The 12,025-nt window shown below is 46.2% G+C and overlaps 1 protein-coding gene across 5 annotated transcripts in view; it reads right to left on the reverse strand.

The window, feature by feature from the left end:
• Nucleotides 1–784: 784 nt before the first annotated feature.
• Nucleotides 785–12,025, reverse strand: part of SGK1 (serum/glucocorticoid regulated kinase 1) — a 111,764-nt gene continuing 100,523 nt past the window's right edge. Inside the window, exons 1-12 of one of the 5 annotated variants that reach the window (XM_069487735.1) lie at nucleotides 8,829–8,957; nucleotides 5,903–5,978; nucleotides 5,406–5,481; nucleotides 4,898–5,002; nucleotides 4,709–4,792; nucleotides 4,459–4,590; nucleotides 4,120–4,232; nucleotides 3,648–3,771; nucleotides 3,105–3,200; nucleotides 2,486–2,641; nucleotides 2,290–2,379; nucleotides 785–1,878 (exon numbers count right to left, since the gene is read on the reverse strand). In XM_069487735.1, the coding sequence (XP_069343836.1) occupies nucleotides 1,711–1,878; nucleotides 2,290–2,379; nucleotides 2,486–2,641; nucleotides 3,105–3,200; nucleotides 3,648–3,771; nucleotides 4,120–4,232; nucleotides 4,459–4,590; nucleotides 4,709–4,792; nucleotides 4,898–5,002; nucleotides 5,406–5,481; nucleotides 5,903–5,978; nucleotides 8,829–8,862 (1,254 nt within the window). In that variant the 5' untranslated portion in view covers nucleotides 8,863–8,957 and the 3' untranslated portion in view covers nucleotides 785–1,710. Of the gene's footprint in view, nucleotides 1,879–2,289; nucleotides 2,380–2,485; nucleotides 2,642–3,104; nucleotides 3,201–3,647; nucleotides 3,772–4,119; nucleotides 4,233–4,458; nucleotides 4,591–4,708; nucleotides 4,793–4,897; nucleotides 5,003–5,405; nucleotides 5,482–5,902; nucleotides 5,979–6,122; nucleotides 6,237–6,997; nucleotides 7,116–8,828; nucleotides 8,958–12,025 lie in introns of those variants that run through there. The other 4 variants (XM_069487733.1, XM_069487734.1, XM_069487732.1 and 1 more) reach the window with 4 other exon arrangements.

Raw genomic sequence — 12,025 nt, forward strand, 5'->3', positions numbered from 1 at the left:
CTCCAGGTGCTGGGTTCACAGCGGCTCCGGAGGCTCCGGAGGCTCCCGCCCGAGCCACTGACCTCTTCCAGGGTGGTTTTCCTGAGGCCGCTCTGGACACGGGTCAGCTCTGGGTACTCTTAGAAACCAGAAGTCTGGCCAGGTCAGCCCTTTGGGAACGTATCCATTTATTACAAAGACTCTTTCCGTTTTTAGCGGCATTCTCCCAAACTTCAAGACCATTGCTTGATTTCCACTTCAGTAAACTGCTTTGAGTCGGCCTTCATCAGAGATTTGTCTGCTTCACTCATTGCAATATTCCCAGCACTCAGGATGGGGCCTGGCTCAGAGTAAGCTTTCAAATATTTGTCAAAAGAACGACCTGTTACTGAAGACAGCCCAATGGCAGGACAAACAGTCCACCTTCCCAGGGCAGGCAATAAATTATAGGGAACATTACTTCATAGCCATCCCTGCAAGATGAGTAAATTGAAAAGGATTTGTTTGGATGGACTTAGGAATGACAGGCACCATAAAATGCTAATGAAGCCTGGAACGAGGCTGGCTTTCCGTCCTGTACTCCCCTGCAGGCAGAAGGACACCGCTAGGCTGGGGATGACAGCAGGATTTCCATGGTTTTCAATTTTACGCTGACCCATTACTGCTCCCTCAACCAAAATATACAAAATAACATGACACGATATATGTAAATATTTTTCAAGGTTTTATTGCAAACCAAAATTGGTTTATCACACACACAAAAAGTTGTGTGGTAGGAGGAGGGAAGGATTGTACATATTATAACCATGTTAATTACAGTACATTAAAATGGTGGTTTACATTACAAATAAGCCTATAAGTTTAAATATACTAGTGTTATAACCCAATGTACAGACTTTCTTTATACAATACATACAATTATCAGGAATGCAAAAAAAAAAAAACATAAATAATGCCCATTTTACAGGTGACATTTTAAACAATGAAAACACCAACGGCTCCGACTGACAACTGGGGCATTGGTCCATAAAAACCCTTTCTAAAAATAGAAATATTTGTAGCAGCAATGCTTTCTTTAAGCATCTGAATACAAGTCATTGCAAGACCATTTCAATAAATTTTAGTTATTCACTATCTCTTACAAAAAAAAACCAGTCTACACATAAATTTATCTTCCAAATATGGAAGAAACAAACAATGTCCCACGTTGTAGTGTCCTGCACGTGTCACATTGACGCTTATAACAAAATCCCTCTGTGATCACGCACACCACACTCATTCCACTGTTCACACAGTTGAGTCCACATGGAAAAATAAAGAACTGAAACACTCTGCAATAGGAAAAGCTTTGGAGCTAACACGATCTCTTCAGAAAAGGCACATGTCATAATATTCGTTATCACAGCCTAGATAGACCTGCAGGAGATCCCTCTTAGAACAGCGCCTTCCTTCTAACAAGACTCCTGCATCTGTCTAAGGCGGCGCTCTAATGCTCATTTCAGAGATAGCACCACGTTGGAAGTAAGAATAAAAATGAAAACCTCATGAGCTCACTGAGAGGAGGATGTGCTCTTCGAAAGGCTTCCAGCAAACAGTGTGCAACAAGATTGCTAAGCTTCCAGAGATGTGCAAATTCTCTTTTAAGATGTCCTGTCAGCTGGCAGCTCCGCCAAAAGGCTAACTAAAACATTGAAAACACACAAAATCCTTCAAAAGCAACCCTAAGACTGTTCAGAGGAAAGAGTCCATGGGAGGTGCGTATGAGAAGCCTAGGAAAGCCTCAGCCGCTTCCTTGACGCTGGCTGTGATGAGGATGCTGTCGGGTGACCTGCCAATGGAGTTGGGGACGGGCTCTTCGGTAAACTCAGGATCAAAGTGCCGCAGGTCGCTGGGTCCACTCTATTCCAAGAAAGAAAACACGCTGAATGTCAAAAATTCACACTGGATACAGGGAGCTCTAGACTGGGCTTTAAATACTGGAGTTCAAATCCTTAGGGCCGCTATACAGAAACCATTTATAGAAACCATATACAGAAATCCATTTTAAGCATAAAAATCTCAAAGACTACACATGGTTTAGATAAATGAGGATAATGTTCACTTTTTCTCTTTTCGTACTCTAACTGATAAATATGTTAACTTCTGTAAGCTTTGTTGGGACAAAAATTGTACTCTTTCTCTAGGAAAAAATAATGGCTCTACAGAGAAAACACCTGTCAGTTTATTCCTTAAGCCCCTCCCACAACAATTCTGACTTAAAAGAAATGCCCTTTGGGCCTCAATGCACTGAAAAGAGAAACTGATACTCACCACATTCGGGTTAAAAGGAGGAGTAATCTTCTTATTAATGAGATCATCCCAGTTAATTAGGGAGAAGAAGACATGACTCTTAATCTCCATCTGTTGAGAGGAAACCCGAGATTAATTTAGACAGGCTTATTCAATAAGGGCAGTGAGAGCTAGTGCACCCCCAGCCCGCCCAGACAAACAGGAAAACATCACTCACAAAGTCGTCCTTGGCCCCCAGCCGCTTTGTCCTGTCCTTCTGCAGGAGGCCCTCCAGGAGGTGTCTTGCGGAATTCGTAATATTTGGTTTCAACTGGAGGGGCTTGTTCAGAATGTTGTCGTACATCTCAGCTGTGTTTCGGCTATAAAAAGGAGGCTGAAAGAAGGGGAAAATTACTTTATACTTAATTGGAAGTTTTGTACAGCATATATTACCAATAGAGAAAGAGATGTAAACTGCAATATACTAAGCTGGATTTGAGAAAGTCTTCCCCTTGAAGTTTTCTTTTCCCTTGCTTTTTAAGTGTCTATTTTGCAAGCCTCATGGGCAGTGGGCAGGGATATGTTAATAAGTCATGGTTTTCACCATCACACAGGTTAAATGTGGTCCTATCTATTAAAAATGCAAAATATACGAAAAAAAAATCCACCAGGTAAGAGATGACTCTTATAAAAAGAATACATTTATAACCAATATGCCCCTTATCAGCTTCTGATAAGGGCGAGACACAATGGCCAGGCCTGCGTTTTGGCCTTTGCCCAGACAAGTAGGGACTGTAGCAAGACAGTGTTCTAGGAACAGGGACAGTGCTCTGTGGTTCCCACAATGTGCTACTCACCAGGCCATACAGCATCTCATACAAGACGGCCCCCAGGCACCACCAGTCCACGGTCCTGTCGTAGGGCTGCTTATGCAGCACCTCAGGTGCCAGGTACTGAAAGACAGACCAGGAAAACGCAGTTCAGAAGCTGAGAAACCAGGCAATTCTCAGACCAGGCATCTACCTTGAAAAAGCTAAGGGACCCATAGCAAACTTGGAGGATACATATCTTTAGATCACCTCCCGATAAAACTGCTATACTTTCTGAGGCTGACTGGCTACCTATGTGTACTGGTATTTAGGAAGCTACTGAACACCCAGATATTTCAACTTGGGGATTTAGAAACCTTTCATGATGTGGATCTTACAGCCAGTTTTAATTAAAGTAACAGAAGGCCTTGGGGTTTCTCATGTTGCATCAAATGGCAAATGTATTCTATTTGCACTGAACTGTACTAAGAAGTCTGAGAAGAGTTTACTTGTTTGGTACTTAAAGGCATTATTGCACATATCTCCTGGACGAAGGGGATAAACCAGGCACTTGATCTCAGGAGCTCGTACCTCAGGTGTGCCACAGAAGGTAGACGTCGTGCCATTGTGCTCAATGTTTTCCTTGCAGAGTCCAAAGTCAGTAAGGACAATGTGTCCCTGGGAATCTAGCAAAATATTCTCAGGTTTTAAGTCTCTGTAAAATAGTGAATAGGAAAGTAATTGCGTAAGTTAATTTCATTTCATAAGAAATCCTCTGTAAAGATAATTGCTAAAGGTATTAGAGGCATTTTAAATTCACTGCAGTTGCATAGTGAATAAAAAAGGGGAGTCCTTGTTCTGCTCATCTATTCTGGATTAGGCACAATCCCACTTGGCTGGTTCCCCGGTGGCACGAAGTCAAGACAGCTCACATGCTAGGGGCTGGTTTTAGGTGACCAAGTTGTACAGAAACAAATTACTTTAAGGCTCTATCTAAGAGCTAGGGCCAGGAGTCCTTTATACCCATTCCCAGGAAGGCAGCCTGACGAGCTCTTCAGCTCACCTATAAACGATGTTCAGAGAGTGCAGGTAACCCAAGGCACTGGCTATTTCAGCAGCGTAGAAACGGGCCCGTGGTTCCAGAAAGCAGCGTTCTCTCTGGAGATGGTAGAACAACTGCAGGAGACATAACAAAATTAGTCTGGGTTGCCAAAGCATTTAATTAATCTTGACACATATAGCTAAAGAGAACAATTACAGGAAGCGGCCCTAAATAATCTATTAACTATTTGAAACTTGACAGGTAAAAGGAAATGCTAATTCTGGTAACTCCCCTGCCCCCCAAGTTATCTTTGAAAACTTTCTTCTCAAACTAAAACCCAGTGTTTGTTCCCCCTCTTACCTCTCCGCCATTAATGTAGTCTAGGACAAAGTATAATTTGTCAGCAGTCTGGAAAGAGAAGTGAAGGCCCACCAGGAAAGGGTGTTTCACATTCTTCAATAAAACATTCCGCTCTGACATAATATGCTTCTCCTAGGAAAAAGATAATTAAGATTTAGTGGCAAATTTCAACTTGGCACCAAAATGCCAAGGTCAAGATTATTCGAGGAACGTCTCTCTCTAACACCAACACATCAAGCATATTTCATACCTCCTTCTTTTTCAGGATTGCTTTCTTCTGTAAAACTTTGACTGCATAGAACACTTCTTCTGCCTTGTGTCTTGCTAGAAGAACCTGAAATTTCAATTAAAAAATCATTTTTTCTGTCCTTATCCAGGATAAGAATATAAAATGAGTACATGAAGGAGTGTATCAAAAGGTGTTCGGACTTGAAATTACCTTTCCAAAACTGCCTTTCCCAATCACTTTCAAGAAGTGAAAGTCAGATGGTTTAGCATGAGGGTTGGATGACGGGCCAAGGTTGATTTGCTGAGAAGGACTTGGCTAGAAAAGAAAACATTCTCTTTTAAGATCATTGCTTCAAAGGAAGATATCTATAATAAACTACAGACAATGCAAAATATGTTACATCTACAAATCACTGCGGCAAATCTCCATACATCTTTGAGCACATTCAAAACTACTTTTCATCCATACAAGTCATTATTTCAAATGAGTATGGAAATTGCACACAATGGTCTTATAACCAGATAAAATTTTAGGAAATATGCCTTTTAAAATAGTTCTCTGACTCAATACTTAAGTCACTTGTTATGCCGGACACTAATGAGGCACCTGCCTTGATACTAATTTCTAGAAATGCTATTTCCATCCATCAATGTAGCAATGAGCAATGGCTCATTTGCAATTTTCCCCCACAGATGCAACACACATAGAAAATACTTACTGGAGGAGAAGGGTTGGCATTCATAAGCTCAGGCTCCTGAGGCTCGGAGATTTTCAAGATGGACTGAACTTCAGGGCTGCAAGGAATAAACGAACAACTTAGAACCTCCCACCTCGCCACTAGGGGGCACACCAACATCAACAGTGAGTATCTGGCTCACTTTTCTGGGAGAATTCAGTGTTTAAAGTGAAAATATTCAAATTACTCAGTTAAAGAAAATGATAAACCCTGCTAAATACAGATATTAGAGTTGTTCATGGAGAAAGTGCATTAGGCAGACATGAAAAACTTCTCTTACATCTTTAGATCAAACCAAATCAGCGAATTAATTTTAATGTTTAAGATGTTTCAAATATATTAGAATTTAAGGAGAAAAGAGATGCCCACCCCGCGGGAAGTCTTCACCTTCCCGAAAAACACCGTGACGAGAATGAGTCCTTACTGCTGGTAAATTCAAACCACCCTCATTTGATTTCCTCAAATCCCCCCAAACTTACTGCTTGCATGCATAGGAGTTATTGGCAATCTTCTGAATAAAGTCGTTCAGGCCCATCCTCCTCTGTTTCATGAAAGCTGTGAATTAAAGAGAAATAAAGAAACATTTAGACAGCTTCGTAACGTCCAGCGCTACGCACACTAATCTGATCCGGGACTTTCAAAAAATTTCCACTTTGCGCATCCTGGAGTAGAAAAGTCTAGCCTTGTTCCTGCACTCACCGATGAGAATTGCCACCATTCCCCTCATTCTGGAGTAAGTGAGCGTGCCCCTAGCAGCCTCGGTTTTCACCGTCATCGCCACACACGGAAGACCGCAGATCGTTACTAACTAGAGACCGGCTCAGCCAACACTGCGCTCAGCCGCGCGCTCGGCCTTATATGCGCTGCGCCGCCTCGGGGGCGGGGACCGCGCGACAACGAGGAAGCGGCGCAGCCCGGCCCCGCCCCCGGCCGGCGCGCGGTTTGCAGGCGGCGCAGCTGCCCGCGGCGGGCGGTTCTGCTCCCCGCAGTAAGGCGAGCCCAGGGCGGGGGCGGGGAGCGCGGGGAGCGCGGGGACCCCCCCCCACCCCGTGGGGAAGGCCCGGTGTGGGGCTGTTATCATTTGCCTTCAGCCCCGGGGGCCGGAGAGAGGGAAAGCCGCGGGCACAGGGGGCGGGGAGGGACGGGCAGTCCGGGGTAGTTTTCCACCTTTCTCATTTATTCCGCGGGGCATGGAAATCGGGGTCGCGGCACTGAAGCGCTTTCCGCCCGGTGCGCGGCGACCGGGGTGGCTTTGTGCCCGCTCACACCCTTCCTGCAGAGTCCCTCTCCCTGGCCCTGGCGCCGACCCTCGCCCGGATCCTGTGTCGGCCGCCCCAGCCGGGTTATCTCTCCGGCGCAGGGTGGCGCAGCGCGCCGGGACCTGCGGGTCATCGCGGGGCGCGGGCGCCCGCTGGGTCCTCCCCGTCCTCGCCGCCCGGCCACCCCGCCTCCACACCCGGCCCCCAGAGCGACAACAAAAGCAGCCCGGGTCGCCGAGCCCGCGAATCGGGCCGGAGCAGAGCAGCTCGGAGAACTCGAGCCAAGCCCCCAGCGGGGCGGGCGGCGGCGCTTACCCAGTCCGCTCAGCAGGAAGGACTCGCTGCGTTTCTGCGCCTCGGCCCTCTTTTTGTGGCGGGGCCGCAGCAGGGACTCGAGCCGGGCCCGGGCCAGCGCGCCCTGCATCTCCCCCATGCGCGGCGGGCGGCGGGGCGCGCGGCGGGCGAGAGCGACCGGCGAGCACTGACGTTTCCTTGAAGGAGCCGCCGTGACTCAGGCCGGGCAAGATTTCCTGCCCCGAGCCCCAAAACAAACAAATGGCCCTTGTGTGCGGCCGAGTCGCTTCCGAAAACGCCTTTTTTGTGCTTTTGGCCAAAACCAAGCAAGGCTGAAAAATCCCAGAACTTGGAAGAAGAGGAAGGAAGGAAAGAAAGAGGGAAGGGGGAGGGAGAGGTCAGGAATGTGTAGGGGAGGGGGCGGAAATAAAATTCGTCTCTGCACCAAAGGGAAAAAAAAGTACAATCTGCATTTCACTTTTTTTTTCCCCTGAAGTAATCTCTGAGAACATTTTGTCCGTTCCGCATGTAATTTTTTTCCTTGCCTTTTAATCCCCGCCATGCCACGAACACGTGAGGAGGTGGCACGTTAAGGGAGCGACGGCTTCGCTCCGGGGCCGACCTGGCATGACCCGGGCGTCGCCAGCTCCCCTCTCCGGACCTGGTCCTCTCCCGCTCTCCCACCTGAAAACCCTGCATGTCATGTCACATTGTCTGAGGATCCCTTTGTCCTCATCTTCCCTACCCGTCCTTGGGTTTATCTCAGGGCTGACCCAGGACTCGTCTTAGTTTTGCCACCTCGCTCTTTCTCGCAAGACCCACATAAACTGTGACTCGTTATCCCGAAAGGTTAGCCGGGTGACTCCGCTCCAGAAGGCAGAGGAGGGAGGGAAGTTGCAGGCGGCAGCCCCGGCTCTGCAGAGCAACTATGCCGGTGCCTTCCCGTGACCCCGCGACGGCGACGACGGCGGCGGCGGCGGCGAGATGCCCGGGAGCTGCAGTGGGACCGCGGCGCGGGGACGCGCGCCAGCGCTGGCCGGGAAGCCGCAAGCGCGACTGGGCCGGGAGCGGGGCAGACAGCTACAAGTTACCAATATTTGCAAGGCCGGGTACCTGGCGCTCGCTGGTGATGTCTGCGGTGGCTGCCCTGCCATGACCCCTTGCTGCCAAGGGCCCTGCCATTTTAGAGTTGCCTGCTGGCTCTGGCACACTCAGAAATACCAGCTGTCAAACCAGGAATAGCATGTGAAGCGCTTTTTCTTCGGTCGTGGGCAGGGATTTGTTTTACAGGCACAACCAGCACATTTGCCCTAATGTGATCTCTCAACTCTTTCTTGGTTTGCTCAGTTGCAGCAGCCTCCAGTAGGGAGAAGGGGACGCACATCCTTCCTCCTGGAGACCGGCTGGGAAATTTTGCTCAGTGCCCCCTTTAAAAAACTATCTAATGCCTGAAATTGACGCTGCAGCCTAAAGCAAGGTTGGCAATTCCAAATCACACTAACTGGCCCATGTCTGCTTCCCCTTGCATGGATTCTTCACAGAGCATGACTTTGTTAGGGCCAATGCCACCCACCCTACATCCCACCATTCATCTAGCCTAGCCCAGCCCAGCTCTGCTCCGACGACGTTCCTTGCCCTCTTGAGAGAGCAAATTTTGCTCAGACTGCCCAGAAACAGCAACTGTCAGGAAGATTCTTGCTTGCTTCTTTTAAAATATTAAATTAAGAAACCTTCCATCAGAGACCCTTCCCTGCACCACCTCATGTGCCTTCCCCATGCCAAGTAAGCCCAATCCTCTGAGGCCTCTTTGTTTTACCCATCCCAGCCAAATTATAGTACTATAAGCACTAACCTTTCAAAGGGGATTTTATAGCCTCCTCTTTCATTCTTCAGATTTCCCAGGATATGAAAGGCTGGGGTTTATGTCCTGGAGGCTGGAGGTAGAGCTCAGTGACAGCTGGAGTAGCCTCCCTGCTCTGTGCCTCTGATAAGGCTGGCAGCTCTGAGATGACAGGAGAGCACGAGCCAGAGGCGGCTGTCCTTGTTTTGTTGTTATGAACCCCACTTTATATAAAGGCAATTTACATACAGGAAGGGAACAAGCTGCAAAGTTCAACACTGGGCCATTTATTCCCTCCGTTGCAACATCACCCAGAAAATTACAGTCATCAGCGTCCCAAGTTTATTACATCCCTAGCAAGACACACAAGAAATGTAACTTAACTGATTATCATCACAAATCAGTCCAGAAAAAAAAAATTCAAAACACATGCATGGGGTTCATTTTCTCAAAGAGGCTCTGCGGCATGCATTCCAGGAGGGACGTGGAATTCAAGTTGGAGGGCTCTAAGTGGAATAGGGAAGAGGGACAACCATATGATTTGTGGTTGGAACAGAAAGGGAGCGTCTGATGTGCCCCTTCCTCCCCTCCCCTAATGTTCGGCACTTGGAGACGGACGGTCTGCTAAACTTATCATTTAACGGAGAAAATCAAGTTGTTGAGACTGGCTTTTCTTCCAACCGGATACCTGATGGGTGGAGCGGGCGCCCCCTGTTCAGTCCCAGCAACCTACTAAGACTTCCGAACAGGAAGGTGACACACGGCAGAGGGGTGTGTGGGGGGAGGGGAGACGGGGGACTGTGTGTGACGCGCGCCTGTTAGCCTGCACAGGCTTTAGGTTGCCCTGTAGCAGCTATTCAAATGCTTGATCTGTTCTTCCTTCCTGTCGCCAGCCTCTTGCTTTGGTCCAAGTTAGTCTTCCTCCCGGGAGGAATTCAGCCCCCTTTCCTCTTTCTCCCCGGTGGCAAAGTGGCCAGAGTTGCCTCACCCAACTCCGCGTGTGTAAATGCAACCTAGAGGGCGATCGAGTTCTCTGGGAGAACCTCACCAGAATGCATGATTTTCGTCTCTTTCCCTTGTGGTTTAGTCGGTCCAGAGAATTTCTCTCTAACACCTTGTGCAGTCATAGGAAATACACACGGCTTGATTTGACATAGGCTAATTACCGCCCCACTCCTCCAAGCCAATCGTCCCACATTTGTGCCTCGGTGCTGGCAAAACCCACAATCCAAACTCTCAAATGGAAATGATTCACCAAGATGTAAAGTTTGCACCGAAACAAAACGTTTTCCAGCGCATGTGTATTTTAGTACTTCAGAAAACTGTTTATTGCTCCTTTATTTTATTTCTCCTTACTGATGGACTATAAATGCTAAAACCTGAGAGCTACACTAGGGTCTGACTTTCCATTTAAAGGCTCACAAATGACTGATATTAATATTTGTCAACATATTAGGAGAAATATTTTGAAAAATATTTGTATAAGGACTTAACTGTATCTACTCTTGGACTAATTCTTAAGTATGTCAGCTGCATTAGTCATGATTCTCTAGATACAGTATCTTCCACTGATAACAGGGCAATATAATTGTTTTATATTGCTCAAAGTATTTTAGAACAATTTTGTGCACAGTCTAGGCTCCCATTCTTTTTGATTCATTGCTTGATGCATACAGAAACCTTTCTCTGGAGCATCCTCAAAAAAATACATAGAACTACCAGAAAACATAATTATTACTCTAGAGAGCAACTAGATGGATCAGTTTTTGTTGAAGGTTGTCACAAAATGCATGTCTTTTTTTAATGGTATTCATCAAACAGAAAATGATGACTTATGAGTTTATTCATGATAGCTATTATGGACAAGTAGCTAGCAGTGGTGGTTATTTAGATGTCTATTTATGGAACACAGGTTCTATAGTGATTATTACCTTCCATATTCATAATTGTCAAAATTGACAGGCATAAAGAAGGTAAGAATGCGATACAGTACTCTTAAAACTATGATAATAGCGCTAAGAGTTATTAAAACCAGCAAAACTCCATGCTCTATTTATTGCAGGGCTTGTTTTTTTCCCCAAGACGGTGGTGATAGCGTCAATGTTCTACACCCATCCTTTCTAGAAAGTGAGACCACCGGGAAGCTCATGGGAGAGTAGGGGCACAGTTTTGTAGTAAATTTTTTATGCCAATCAGGAGATAAGTTAAACAGGAAAAGCCAGTGGCAGCCCTTGACACGGGAGGAATGAGAGAGAATCTAGGTAGCAACAAACTAACCAGTCTATGAGGGCTTAACACTTACCCTGTCTTCACCTTGGAATGTTGTCAATGTTGAATTTGGCACAATCCAATGAATGAAAAATAACAATAGAAAAATAACAAACCAACTAGAATATGATATGATAGGTAAGGAATAGTACATATTTGATAGTTTTATATTTGGCTGCCAGGACTGACCTGGAAAATGATGTCCATGGAACTTTCCATATGATTTTTAAAAATGATACATTGGTCTGGATAAGTGTAAACTGGAAAAATTTTTAAGTCAAAATTCAATATTATCTGTGACTTTCTAAATTCAAGAGGACCATGGCCTTATTGAAACCCTTATATATTATTATATATACATAGATATGTATTGATATTATATATTATTGACATAGCTTTATTCTTAGGCATTTGCATATAAAAGTTAACTCATAATGATAAAATGCCAAGCACTGTGGCAAGGAGCAGGCCTGAGAGCTTTGGGGTGAGGGGCTTCTGGCTCTATCTGGCCAGTTCTCCTTTCGCTCTGTCCGGGGTGAACCCACATGTGCCTCTACCTCCCTTCCAAGTCTGGCAGCCCAGCCTCTGAGTCCAGGCAGCACGGGCCTTGGAATTTCTTTGCAAGCCAAATCCTTCTGAGACACACATGTTAAAGTTGTAACCTATGTGAAGACAACATAAAGGGCTCTCTTTCACCTCCACTGTATTTCCAAAGGGCCAACAGTAAATAAGGGGTCTGGATTTCTGGCAGACAACTTTCATCAAACTAAAGTGAAACCTGAAAGCTTTAATTTGCCCGGTGTAAATCTCTCCCCAAGTCTCTCCCATTCCTGACCCTGTAATCAATCTAGTAAGAAGCAACAGAAGCTGAGGCCACCCCTAAGGGACTGTTTCCTGTAAACTCTGCCCACAAATTGCAGCAACAAAAGAAGATGACTGTA

The sequence above is a fragment of the Eulemur rufifrons genome, chromosome 15 (genome assembly GCF_041146395.1).
Source record: "Eulemur rufifrons isolate Redbay chromosome 15, OSU_ERuf_1, whole genome shotgun sequence".
Classification (NCBI taxonomy): Eukaryota; Metazoa; Chordata; class Mammalia; order Primates; family Lemuridae; genus Eulemur; species Eulemur rufifrons.